General features: G+C 40.6%; 1 protein-coding gene across 6 annotated transcripts in view; it reads right to left on the bottom strand.

The window, feature by feature from the left end:
* LOC143742311 (protein bicaudal D homolog 1) overlaps positions 1 to 14270 on the bottom strand; it is a 39792-nt gene that overhangs the window by 9304 nt on the left and 16218 nt on the right. For 4 of the 6 annotated variants that reach the window (XM_077235145.1, XM_077235147.1, XM_077235148.1 and 1 more), the window contains exons 3-9: positions 13353 to 13565; positions 12352 to 12504; positions 10472 to 10945; positions 5922 to 7034; positions 3144 to 3295; positions 1948 to 2025; positions 1580 to 1675 (exon numbers count right to left, since the gene is read on the bottom strand). In XM_077235145.1, the coding sequence (XP_077091260.1) occupies positions 1580 to 1675; positions 1948 to 2025; positions 3144 to 3295; positions 5922 to 7034; positions 10472 to 10945; positions 12352 to 12504; positions 13353 to 13565 (2279 nt within the window). The remainder of the gene's footprint in view (positions 1 to 1579; positions 1676 to 1947; positions 2026 to 3143; positions 3296 to 5921; positions 7035 to 10471; positions 10946 to 12351; positions 12505 to 13352; positions 13566 to 14270) is intronic. The other 2 variants (XM_077235149.1, XM_077235146.1) reach the window with 1 other exon arrangement.

Raw genomic sequence — 14270 nt, 5'->3', positions numbered from 1 at the left:
TTAGGGTCAGGTGTGTGTGATACGGGTAAGGTTAGGGTCAGGTGTGTGTGATACTGGTAAGGTTAGGGTCAGGTGAGTGTGATACTGGTAAGGTTAGGGTCAGGTGTCTGTGATACGGGTAAGGTTAGGGTCAGGTGTGTGTGATACGGTTAAGGTTAGGGTCAGGTGTGTGTGATACGGTTAAGGTTAGGGTCAGATGTGTGTGATACGGTTAAGGTTAGGGTCAGGTTGTGTGTGATAGGGGTAAGGTTAGGGTCAGGTGTGTGTGATACGGGTAAGGTTAGGGTCAGGTGTGTGTGATACGGGTAAGGTTAGGGTCAGGTGTGTGTGATACGGGTAAGGTTAGGGTCAGGTGTGTGTGATACTGGTAAGGTTAGGGTCAGGTGTGTGTGATACGGGTAAGGTTAGGGTCAGGTGTCTGTGATACGGGTAAGGTTAGGGTCAGGTGTGTGTGATACTGGTAAGGTTAGGGTCAGGTGTGTGTGATACGGGTAAGGTTAGGGTCAGGTGTGTGTGATACGGGTAAGGTTAGGGTCAGGTGTGTGTGATACGGGTAAGGTTAGGGTCAGGTGTGTGTGATACGGGTAAGGTTAGGGTCAGGTGTGTGTGATACGGGTAAGGTTAGGGTCAGGTGTGTGTGATACGGTTAAGGTTAGGGTCAGGTGTGTGTGATACGGGTAAGGTTAGGGTCAGGTGTGTGTGATACGGGTAAGGTTAGGGTCAGGTGTGTGTGATACTGGTAAGGTTAGGGTCAGGTGTCTGTGATACGGGTAAGGTTAGGGTCAGGTGTGTGTGATACGGTTAAGGTTAGGGTCAGGTGTGTGTGATACGGGTAAGGTTAGGGTCAGGTGTGTGTGATACTGGTAAGGTTAGGGTCAGGTGTGTGTGATACGGGTAAGGTTAGGGTCAGGTGTGTGTGATACGGGTAAGGTTAGGGTCAGGTGTGTGTGATACGGTTAAGGTTAGGGTCAGGTGTGTGTGATACGGGTAAGGTTAGGGTCAGGTGTGTGTGATACGGGTAAGGTTAGGGTCAGGTGTGTGTGATACTGGTAAGGTTAGGGTCAGGTGTGTGTGATACTGGAAAGGTTAGGGTCAGGTGTGTGTGATGCGGGTAATGTTAGGGTCAGGTGTGTGTGATACGGGTAAGGTTAGGGTCAGGTGTGTGTAATACGGGTAAGGTTAGGGTCAGGTGTGTGTGATACGGGTAAGGTTAGGGTCAGGTGTGTGTGATACTGGTAAGGTTAGGGTCAGGTGTGTGTGATACGGGTAAGGTTAGGGTCAGGTGTGTGTGATACAGGTAAGGTAAGGTTAGGGTCAGGTGGAGGATGGAGAAGAGGATGGATTTTTACCACTATAAGGTGGTTGTGTACACACACTGCGGACACATAAATATGTACAAAAACAATAGAGGGTTTGCATTGACGTCACTTTCCCGCGGGAACACACTCCCTCAGCCGGACTGAGTGGCAGAAGAGCGCTGTGTGACTGGATTTAACAGGGGAAACTGAGAAAACTTGAGTAAAACAAACGATTATCAGTTTAAACTAAAGGTTGGACTCGATATAGTGTTACAACTTACCAAAGATTCAGTGATCCATGGATACTGACATACAGCCAGGAATCGTGTTTCCTGACATTTTTTTCGATGCCGGGGAAATACATAAAGGAAATTTTCCTGTGCAAATGACGCTTTATATAAATACAACATAGGTAGGTCTAAATCCATGTGATCACTTATATCAATGTTATATACAGTATATCTTCATATCGTCCAGCCCTTTTCAATCCTGTGTTTTTTTATTTAAAAACATCCAATTATGCAGAATATACCATGGTAAATATTTAATTTGATGAGTTGTTAATACAATATATAACAATACAATATATAGGGTATGATTTTACCCCTAAATTCAGCATATTGACACAAAATGAAAACTGCAAATCCACCTTTTGCTGCTTGGAGTCCAGTTGTTTCTATGAATTGCAGCGATCCATTTGCTTCCCAGTTCTGTAGCTTTCGGCAGTCTGTAAAAATATACCTCAGATTTCTTGTAAAATCTAGTTGTACAGTCACTCTTAAAGCTCTTTCCTGTTTTAGATGTGTTTTGTGTGTTTTTCGGGGCATTCACGCTGAAAACAAATGCTCAGTCTTTTTGCCACTCAGTGTGTGTAACCGCAGTCACTCCGGCCGACGGTGACGTCACACGCATACCCTCTATATAAAAGCGAATTTAGCATAATTGGTCCCCTTTAAAAAAGATATTTCTGCTCACTGTTAATTGTAGTCATTGTAGTCAGTTTGATTATAGTGTTACGGCCGTTTCACACCGCAAGCGTGAGTGGCGCTTAAGCAGCGCGAGAGTATTCACACTGGAAGCGTTTGTACAGTGTCACAGCAGCGGCTCCAAAGCTACATATAAGTGAACAATTCTTTACAAAGACAAATATAAATTTGTTTTTAGAAGTTGGTCATTTATAAAATTGTTAGTCTTGAAAGTTTGTTATGGGGAGGTGTACAACATTCGCATATAGCCTAAATTGTGAACAACAAAACAACCCAGAAAACAGCTCCAATATTGTCGTTTCAGTCATATACTTTCGATATGTTTACAAGGCTGCAAACTCCACGGATAAAATAAAAAAAAACGTAAAAAACCGCACACTCGGGTTTTATTTGGGTTGTGCTAGCCTATGTAGCTATCTGTGTATTACATAAACTAAATAAATATTTTCAGAAAGTGTATAATATTTTCTGGCTATTTTACTTTATTTTTTTTATATAATAATACATCATACTTTCACCCAAACTGAATAATTAAAAACAAGTTTAAATGGGTAGCCTAAATCTTCTATAAATATTTTAGAGTCTTCATTTTCATTTTCTTGTTAAAACTCACTAGACATGCTTATTTTGGGCATTTTGGGCATTTTTTGAGTGAAATCATATTAATTTTGTCCATCAAAAGTGTGCTTTCACTTTAATTGAGCGTGAGCAGTGCAGCAATAGACTCCGCACCGAAATCCCCTGCTGCTCACGCGACGCTCCTGCTCCCGGAGTGAATGCTCTCATTGATTAACATGCACGCCGAAAAAAATAAGCGCCGCTTGCAGTGTGAAACGGCCGTTATGGTGTGTTTTCTCACCGTGTGGCGAACATGGCTCTAAGGGAAGAGAAAGTGGCTGCATCTTCTTTCAGCGCCTTCAGCTCGTTCCTCAGCTTCATCATGGTCTCCGTCACCATGGTCTTCTCGTTCTCGTATTTACTCTTCAGGTTGGCCAGGGCCCCCTCAGCCGTCTGTGAAACACACGTGAACATTACAACCAACATTGAGTCTGAAAAACGGGTTCTGCCAACAATAAGTAAATAAACATCTACTGATATAATATAGACCACATGGGAAAGCACTGATTCATTACGACCAATACCAAGGATGCAATTCGATTTTTTCTACTTGAAAATCCCAGGTATAAAGTCATGATCATTTTGATTTATGGGATATATTTACTAAGTAATTGCTTTGATTTAGAAAGCCCACTTTAAGAATAATGGGTAAATATTTTCTTGAATTCATAATCTAACTCTACTGAACTTCATTTAACATGAACTGTTTATTCACTTGTCATTTGAGTAACTCCTGTTTTGCTCATAATAATGGGTGTAGTAATTACTTTGCTGGCCCATATAGCACAGCACTTTCTCTCTGGTGTGGGATCTATAAATCGTAATGTCCATTAATCATCTCTGGCCTGGAAGGGTCATGCAACATGCTTTATATCACACAGTGGCCAACAAGGAGAAAGAAATGATGTGTCGGATAGAACAGTCCCTTTTCATCAACATTTCATTTTACTAGCTATTAATCAAACGGCTCAGTCGGGGTGCACCAGTCCGCCTGAAACGTCATGTTTACAACGTATCATTGCTTTTGAGAAAGAGCTAATCGCTAGATATGCCAACGTTTGCCAGATTAGCGGCATACAATTTTTGAAAGGTATTCAGTTTGGTTTGAGGCACTTGTGTAAGTGGGAATGAATCAAAACCCAAAAGGTGAGGTGGTTGAGTTCAGTTAATTTGTGGGTCCTTTTTAGAGCATTTGGGGTGTTATTTCAGCCCAAGACTACTTAAACCAAGCGTGCCGCACAAGCCCTGAAAAGTGAAGCCAAAGCGCCTCGATCGCCACCCGTTGACTGGTCCTAGTATAGGTCATAAACCCCGCCTCCCCGTGTTATTCAACTGGACGTGAGACCAACTAAACAAATAAATTACACTTCAAATATATTTTTTCCAAAGGAAGTTTCTGTCATTTGCTGTCGTTTTTATCACGCTGATGTAAGTTCAAGTGTCTGTTTTTTAAAATAAGTTTATTTTTAGTTAGTTACGTGATGCTATAAAAACGGTGGTGTGACGTCATGATTGACAGGTTCTCTGAGCGAAGCACCAACAGACTTCGTGATCTTCGGAGGACTGAAGAGATTGTATTTACTTTATTTTAACAAGTGTCTTGTCGTATTGTCGAACAGACATCAAAATTGGAGCAGAACGGAGAAACGGAGCAGACATAGACCACTTAAATAAAAAAGTGCAGGGACTGGGAGCGTGCATTCAGAGAGAGTGAGCGTGGGCCGTTGATATCGCGGCTTTACTTCCTGCTCACTACTGCGCACGTCTGGTCCCGAGATCGCAACTGCGCAGACTCAAGTCCCAAGATGTCAGCGCCATATCGGGACACTGGCGGCTTCACTTCTCACCAATGGAAGAGAGCGAAGGGGCGTCGTCCATCTTTTTTTACAGTCTATGACTTAAACGCAGGTGTAAAAAAAAAAATTAAAAAAAAATAAAGCGCCCTTAAACCAAACTCTGGTTGTTAAAGGGTAACTAAACACTAAAACAACTTTTTTTAGTTAATGATCTAGTTAATAAGAATGGAGCTTCATAAATGCTGATCTCAGTAATCATTACGGAAAATGTCAGTAAAGATTACGGCAACTTTTACCTTTAGTGAAAAGGTCCGGAAAATTACCTCAGGTAATACTAATGCGAATAGACCCATTGTAAACGTACGTAAATATTTCGTGTTTAAAAGTAGTTTCCTGCGGTTTTTCAAGTATGGAGGCGCTTGAAAAAGCATTCAGTTGCGTTTTAGACGCTGGGACAGATCTGTGGCAAAAGTGTTTTACACACACCATTCAAATCAGAAAGAAGATTGAAAGCACTTGTTAGCGGCACGACACTTCTTTTAGCGTTAGGTAAGAATTACCAACACAATCCAATCTGAAGGTAATTAATACATCGTTCGACCAGACATAACTGTTTTATATATATATATATATATATATAAATATATTTTATATGAGTTTGCGCACGTGATATCGGAAAGCAACGTAATACGCACATGACGACAGGAGGATGACGGCATTGTGCAAATCGAGTTACTCTCCCAATTCTGCTAGTTTTACTAAGATCCCGTGTGAATTGGCCATTAATATTACAGATGTCCTGTCTTAAAATAACATTACTCCATCTACCCTTGTAAAGTTAATCCCATCCGAATAGGGCCTAAGTCAACATTTCTTGGCTGGAGTAAGTTGCAAAGTGGGAAGATAGCGACCCATGTGGGAACGTAACAGTTTTAAAAAGAAGCGTTTAAGCTACACAGCAACATTAATGAGAAGTCAGAATAAGCTGGCTGGAATAAGCTGTAAAGTGGACCAGATTTTATGCCAATAGTTACAAATCTTGATAAGCAAGACCACTGCAGCTGAAAGACAGAGACCCATGCAAGAAATGTAGCAGTTTTAATAAGAAACGTGAAAGCTACAAAGCAAATATCAGTCAATGTAAGGACTCCCATGGTTCAATACTCTCAGGCCTCATGGCAATCAATAGGATGCAGGGTAATAAATAGAGCTCATTAGCCTACCTGTTTGTTGGCTTTCAGCACAAGACGCAAGGTTGCGATCTGCTCCCTCTTTGTGCTCAGGAGGGACTTGAGTTTGAGAATCTCCTCCATGCAAGCCTCTTTGTCCTTATCCATTAGCGGAGCGAGTTCACTAGCGGCCGCTCTCTGGCGGGACAGCATGAGTGAGCGATCCACCGCCTTCTGCAAGTGCTTGATCTGATCTCGGATGATAGCGTTAAGATGGTGGATGTTAGTGGGTTCGCGGCGGAGATCTGATCCCGTGGACGACTCGGGCGCCGGGGATGATGATGATGACGAGGAAGAGGCACTAACGACGGGCGAACCCAATGGCGTGCGGACCGGGCTCTGCTCAGCAGTGAGAGGTTCTTTGGATGGCGAGTCAGACGGGCTACGCGACTCTGCGGATGTTGCAGCATTAATCGCCGCTAAGCGGCGTGCGAGTCGCGGGGTCAAAAGCACCCGGTGGTCGTCCTGTCCCTTGAGGCTAGCGGTGGAAATGCGCGTCAGGGTCCTGCCCTGCCGGTAGTAGTCCAGCGTAACGCGGTTGGGTGTCTCGTTGTTGCACAGGCAGACGTGGTGGTAAAGTTGCGCTAACTCCTCGCTGAATGTCGCCAGCTCATCTTGGGCGGTTCCCAGAATCCCATGCGTTTCTAACGCCGTGTTATTGGCTGCCTGCAGCTCGCGTTCAAGATTCACCGACTTCTCCCGGCCTTCCCTGCAACTACGCTCAAGCTTCACCACTTGCATCTCGAGCGCCTGAAGCTGCGCCTTTACCTGTTCCTCTGCCCGCGCTCCCGCCTCCACGCACTCATTATATCTATCCTTCACCTCTTTAAGCTCCGCCTTTAGGCCGACCACCTCCGTCACGGCCACCCTGTACTTACACTGCAGCAACTCTAGACTCGGCCCCTCCTGGCCACCAGAGACGCACGTTGTCTCTTCTTTTTCGTCCTCCTTTTCCTCCTTGTTTTCCTTGCGGCGGCGAAGTTTTCGAAAGCGCTCGCCCAAGCGACTGGCCCTCTCGTGCTGCTCTGTTAGCGCCCCCTGCGTGTGGCGGAGCAAAGCCTGTGATTCTTGCAAGCTGATGAGTAAAGATGCTTTTTCCCGTTCCACCTGCGGCACATAAACAAGTGAAAAAATATTAATGTCCGCAACAGAGTCACGTGATTTCAGTAAACGAGGCTTCATTACATCATAAATGTTTCGAAACACTTCGAAATTTCAATGGTCACCGCTGGGGACGATGATTTCTGTCAACCCATGAATCATGAGGAGTCACTGAGAACCAATGAACAAGTGTCTGTGGGTTTTACCTGATCTCTGATCAGTTTTATACATTTGTAGACATTTTAATTAGACATTAGTATAATTAAAATGAGGTAGTTAATAGTCTTAATAGCCTGTTTTAGCTGAGCCATTCATAGGACAAACAAAATAGGCCTGGGGTTTTGTTGCATTTACACTGTTCTGACCACTAGGGGTCACCGTGGAGACGGGTGTCAGATTGTTTCGAAGCTTCGGCACAATATGGCACATTTGATTCAACAGTTTCAGTGTTTCACGAAGCCTCGATCTGCCCTCCACTACGCAACACTGCTTTTATCTCCCATATTTAATAAAAAGGCAACGTTTCGACCCTAGTGGGTCTTCTTCTGGCAAATAGTGGACATATTTGATGAAGGGATATATATAGGCTATACAATCAACTGACCCACCATGTGATTTCAATTGGTTTGATTGGGTCTAAACAAGCCTAAAAGTCCCACACATTACTCAATTAAGAAAACAATTACATACAGGTTTTGTGCAAACTTATACATCTCAGAAGGGGGCTTTTTAAACTTCAATATCCCCAAAAGAGTACGTAACATAGCTCTCCACAGAAAAGAAGAAAAAATAATAATAATATTAAAAAAAGAGAAAAATAAAAAGAAGAATAATCAGTGGAAGAAACAATTCCATAAATACAAGACAACCCCAAACAAATAAATAAAATTACGCCACATATTCATAAACTACCTGCTAAAATGTAGTCAGCATAGAAACAGACAATTTCTCAGAGTGGTTTTAAATTGAATTCTTCATTAAGACCATGGGGAGACATTGTATTTAAATAATTAATCCAAACAGTTACATAACTTAAGCACGTAAACAAGCCAACTATTGAATTGACCTGCTGGTCTGACTGGTTTACACTGGTTAGTCCTGGTCTAAATCAGTGCTTCTCAAACCTGTCCTGGGAACCACTGTACATTTTGGATGTCTCTCTTATCTAACACACCTGATTCAACTCACCAGCAGCAGATGTAGCTAAAAAAATTATAGATATCACCATGCTTTTCACAGCTGATTAATCAAAGTACATTAAGACAATTGTTTTGTATTACAAGTTTCTGAAATGTTATGGTTTAAATATGGAAATGAGGCATTCACTTTTTAAATATGCACTAAATTCCATGCATTTCCAGAACAGAAATCTGAACATTGGATAAAGCCAGTTTCAAAATTCTTGTTTTTAAGTTAACCTTCTTTTGCTCAGAGACTGATTTTTCTTAATAGAAATATTCTATATTAATCTTTGTCTCATGCATTCAATAAAATAGTGCATTGAAGTCATGATAGAAAGATCGTATTTACGAGTTAAACAGCGCCACAATGTCGTAATTATCACTTGGGATTTTCTTTGAGACTCGTTTTCTTTCGAGGAATAATGGCGGACACAGTGGATGCAGCTTCAGTAGTTATGGTTAATTTGTTGAAATGTAAAAATAGCCAAGTTGCATGTAGAAAATATGATTGTATAGTACAATTACGATATAATATATAACAGTTCAGTTGTCAGTACCTTCATAAAATGAATAAAAGCACAAAACCACACCTGATGCACATTATAATATAGAGTTAAAAAACTTGTATTTTCTTGCTCTGACCTAAGTGATTTGAACACACCTGACGTTGTAATTACAACTTCCCGACTAGTAAATACAAACTTCCCAGCAGGACTTGAATAGTCTGATCTTGGAAAAAAATGCTTTTGAATGAGAATTAGGAGACAAGAACGAGATAACTGGGGTCTTTGTCTCAGGAAAAAACGTTTGAAAAGTAGCAAAGCCCTTCCGTTTAATCTCACTGCTATCTTTAAGAAACAATGTTGATATTAAAGTGATTTCCTTTTTGACTTTTATTTGCTACTATCTACTGGAATAAAGATATTTACACAAGAAAGTGCTCCCAATGGCCATTTGTCACACTGAATTTAAGTCCACGTTTAATACATGGTCAATGTTTAACATGGATGCAAAGTTCATATGTATATGACTCAAATGAACTTGCATTATAAGAACAGTGACTCTTGTGATGGGAAGGATATAAATAAGCCAGTAGCATGGCCCATTAGTGCATATGGTGGTCTCATATTTCATCTCACGACACTGCAGCATCCCTTTGTAAACAGAACAACGCCTAAACCAATGCACCAGTCGTTTCCCACTGTTTAGGAACATGATTTTAAAATATTCAAAAACACCTAATCAGACATAAACTACCAGTCAAAAGTTTTGGATTGGTAAGATTTTGAATGTTTTTAAAAGAAGTCTTTTCTGCTCACCAAGGCTGCATTTGTTTGATTAAAAATACAAAAAAACACTAATATTGTGAAATATTATTACAATTTAAAACAGCTTTTTTCTATGTGAATATATAGTAAAATGTAATTTATTCCTGTGATCAAAGCTGAATTTTCAGCATCATTACTCCAGTCTTCAGTGTCACATGATCCTTCAGAAATAATTTTAATATGCAGATTTGATGCTCAAGAAACATTTCTCATTATTATTAATGTTAAAAACATTATTTACATTTTTATTTCAGGATTCTTTAATGAATAGAAAGTTCAAAAGAACAGCATTTATCTGAAATAGAAAGCTTTTGTAACATTAAACACTACCGTTTTTATTCAGTACGAATTTTTTTTGGGGGGGGGGGGAATAAAATAAATCAATACTTTTATTCTTTAAGGATTAATTAAATTGATCAAAAGTTACAGTAAAGATATTTACAATGTTACATAAGATTCTATTTCAAATAAATGATCTTTTGAACTTTCTATTCATCAAAGAATCCTGAAAAAAAAAAATGCACACTGTTTTCAACATTAATAATAATAGTGAATATTTTTTGAGCATCAAATCATCATAATATAATTATTTCTGAAGGATCATGTGACACTGAAGACTGGAGTAATGATGCTGAAAATTCAGCTTTTAATACAGGAATAAATTACAGTTTAAAATATATTACAACAGAAAACAGTTGCTTTAAATTGTTATAATATTTCACTGTTTTTACTGTATTTTTGATCAAATAAATGTGAACATATAAGACACTTCTTTCAAAACCTTAAAAATTTTACAGATATAAAAACTTTTGACAGGTAGTGTATATAAAATAAAAATTAAAGAGGTAAATTGGCAACATAAAGTTTTGCTATATAAAAATGAATGTATGCTAATAGAAATGTTTATGCTGTTATGTTACCCCTTCACACTGACCTGCTGAATCTGCTGCCTGAGTTTCAGGATTTCAGGACCATTGAGCTCACTGAAGAGGTCAGGGGTCAAAATCTCACTCTTCCTCAAACCCGAAGGCCTGAAGTCTCCGTTCAGTCGGTTCAGCACCGAACCCGCAGCACCCTGGAGCAGAAGCCCGTTGCACTTTCCACCGTCTTCACTGCTGGGCGATGTGGCGGCTGTCGGGGTTGCACTGCCACTAGGTGGCGCCGAGCTAAAGGCGATCAGATGCGCGCAGCCTGAGCTGAAAGCCCCGTCGCACACGGTTAGATGTTGTGCTAATTCCTTACGCAAAATGTTCTTCTGTTCTCGCTCACTTTTCAGAGCATCCAAAGCCTCCTCCAATTGGCTGTCAGAGATGTCCTTCAGGCGCAGGGCATCTTCTAATTGGCTGTTAAGCAGGGCTGTCTCCTCCTCCAGAACTTTGATTTCATGCTTCAGGCCTTCATACTCCACCTGAAAGAATGAAGAATAACCATTTGCATTGATTCTGGAAATATCTGAGACTGTTCCTACATAATCTGCCACAAACAATCATGATGCATGAAGGTTTTGGTTTTATTATATTAATATAGTCAAACCAAAAATTATTCAGACACCATATATCGTTTTTTAAAATATTTTTTTACTAGTGGATGCAGGACACTATAGCTAATTTATGCAAGTTATGATAGGTGTGAATACATTTTGGTTTGATTGCATGTATTAATGCAGTGGTTCCCAACCTTTTTTTATCTGACACCCCCTTTTTCCCAAGAAAATATTTTGGGGCCCCCTTCACATTTAATGATATTGTTGCTCTTGTAACATTGCAGCAAGGATGACAAAATGTTATGTTTTTAAACAAATAGTATGTTTGCTACTATAACCAGATATGTGTATGCACAAATAATAGCGTATAATATTGAAAATACTATAACAAAACATCATTAGGCCGTTTGTAATTTAAAAACGTAAGCCTAGGAGTAGCCTATTAATTGGCCCTATTTGAAATGCAATAACAGAAATATCAGTATTCACACTGATGTGTAGGGAAAAAAATATTAATATAGGCTATTACAAAATCACTGGTGTCTGGGACCTCGTTGAAAACCCATTTTTTGGTCAGCGAGGGGACCGTGAATAAAATTAGCTAATGTAATATGATCGTTTGGCGCTCTAACGATTAATAAACATGCGTTTATTAACAGAATAATGCGTTTTGTGGAAGAACATTGTAGCCGGAGCTACTTCTCTCTGTTTATGTCTATGACGAGACACGCAGGCACTGGGTTACACCGCAGCGGTGCGAGCGAACCAGTGTAAAATAATCCCAATATAAACACCTATTATAGGTGCACCATAGTGACTCAGGATAAGACAAAAAAACGGTTTGGAAAATGGATTCATTATGTACTCGCTAATTATATAAATTTAGTAAATTTTGAACACAAAAAAAGTTACGGACTGCTGCTTTAATGCTCGCTGTTCAACACTTCAAAATATGACGCGACCCCCCAAAGAGCTCGCTTGTGGGCCGAGACCCCCCTGTTGGGAACCGATGTATTAATGTATTTCAGATAAATGGGCAAAATACAGTGGCTAAAGTAGCTGTGCAACAACAAAAATAGTAACATTGAGTCTGTCGACTGAATGCACGTCGTGCATATCGTTGCATATAATGAAAGCATCTAGTTTTGTATCAATTAGTTTTGTATCGTTGTGTTTGGTGACGACATTATCGTCTTACATTATTGCGTTTTCATTCTGACAACATAAGAGCCAGTGCAAAGAAAAAATGTGTTCAGTTGAAATGTGTCCAATGGTTCTAGATTGGGTCCCAGAACCGTGTCAGTGTGAAGAGAGTAATTGTGTGTGTTTACCTGGTTCTGCTTAAGCGTGGATACCAGTTTCTGCAGCGAGATGTTCTCTTCCTCTAGTTCGGTGTAGTCTTGCAGTAATCTGGCCTCTCTGAATTTATACTCTCTGATCTCCTCTCTCATCCGGCTTCTCTGCAGATCTAACATCTCATAACTCTGAGAGACAAAGAGACGGAAACAGAGAAAGAGAGATCATTTAAAGGGATAGTTCGCCCAAAAATGAAAATTAGCCCATGATTTACTCACCCTCAAGTCATTCTAGGTGTACATGACTTTCTACTTTCAGACGAATACAATCAGAGTTATATTAAAAAATTGTCCTGGCTCTTCCAAGCTTTATGGCGGTGATCGGCTGTATATTTTTTGAAGTCCATCAAAGAGCATCCATCTATGATAAAAGTGCTCCACACTGCTCTGACGGGTTAATAAAGGCTGACGATGCGTTCATGTAAGAAAAATATCTATATTTAAAACTTTATTAAATTAAATAACTAGCAGACGGCTTACGCAAGTCGACTTGCGCCAAAAGAGTAAAAAATTGTTACTCTTTTGCCGTAAATTGATGCGTACGGCCATCTGCCGGAAGCTAGTTATTTTAGTTGATAAAGTTTTAAATATGGATATTTTTCTCACACTAACGCATCGCTTCATTTCAAAGGGCTTTTATTAACCCGTCAGAGCAGTATGGAGGACTTTTATTATGGATAGATGCACTTTTATGGACTCCAAAAAATATACAGCCGATCCCTGCCATTATAAAGCTTGGAAGAGCCAGGGCATTTTTTAATATAACTCCGATTGTATTCGTCTGAAAGAACAATGTCATCTACACCTAGGATGCCTTGAGGGTGAGTAAATCATGGGGTAAATTTCATTTTTGGGTGAACTATCCCTTTAAAAAAGGCACACCTGTCAAAACCGTGAGCACACATTCACTGGGAAACATCTGCAATGTCAACCCCATAATTGATTAAACCCCTTCGCACTCTGAGCAAGTTTCTGACCTCTCTCAGTTCCTGTAGGATGGAGCCGAGTCTCTCGTTCTCGACCTGTGTGCAGGACGCCTGTGATCTGCTGCTCTTCAGCTCGGCTTGCTGCTCCAGCAGGCGGCCCATGTAATACGCCTCCTTAGTGGCCGACTCCTGCAGCAACGTCTCCTCGTTGCTCTCCCCATCTTCAGCCACCTTCCTTTGAGTGGTGTACGCCTGGCTGAAGGCCTGAGGACGAGAGAGAAGACATGCTAAACTTAAGTGCCCCTATTATGCTATTTTAAAGGCTCCTAATTTGGTTTTGGAGTCTCCAACAATAGGTTTTACTATGCAATTTTAGAAAAAAAAGAAAAAGAAATTCTCATAATATACCATCACCTCTTTTCTCAGTTTCTGAAATGGCTTGATAAAGGATTCGGTCTCTCGAAACCCCGCCTTTCAGAGAGCCTTCTCTTCTCTGATTGGTCAGATGAGCCAGTCTGTTGTGATTGGTCTACTCTGTTCTGATTGGTCAGAAGGCCCAGTCTGTTGTGATTGGTCTAATCTGCTCTGATTGATCAGATGGCCCAGTCTGTTGTGATTGGTCTACTCTGCTCTGATTGGTCAGATGGCTAAGTCTGTTGTGATTGGTTTACTTTGCTCTGATTGGTCAGATGACCCAGTCTATTGTGATTGGTCTACTCTGCTCTGATTAGTCAGATGACCCAGTCTGTTGTGATTGGTTCACTTTGCTCTGATTGGTCAGATAGCCCAGTCTGTTGTGATTTGTCGACTCTGCTCTGATTGATCAGATGTCTCAGTCTGTTGTGATTGGTTCACTTTGCTCTGATTGGTCAGATAGCCCAGTCTGTTGCGATTTGTCTATTCTGCTCTGATTGGTCAGATGACCCAGTCTGTTGTGATTGGTCTACTCTGCTCTGATTGGTCAGATGG

Source organism: Siphateles boraxobius, unplaced genomic scaffold, assembly GCF_051911475.1.
Source record: "Siphateles boraxobius isolate OS27281-9 unplaced genomic scaffold, OSU_SipBor_1 19, whole genome shotgun sequence".
Classification (NCBI taxonomy): domain Eukaryota; kingdom Metazoa; phylum Chordata; class Actinopteri; order Cypriniformes; family Leuciscidae; genus Siphateles; species Siphateles boraxobius.
The sequence above is the reverse complement of the archived record's forward strand: the minus strand, read 5'-3'. Positions and strand labels throughout refer to the sequence as shown.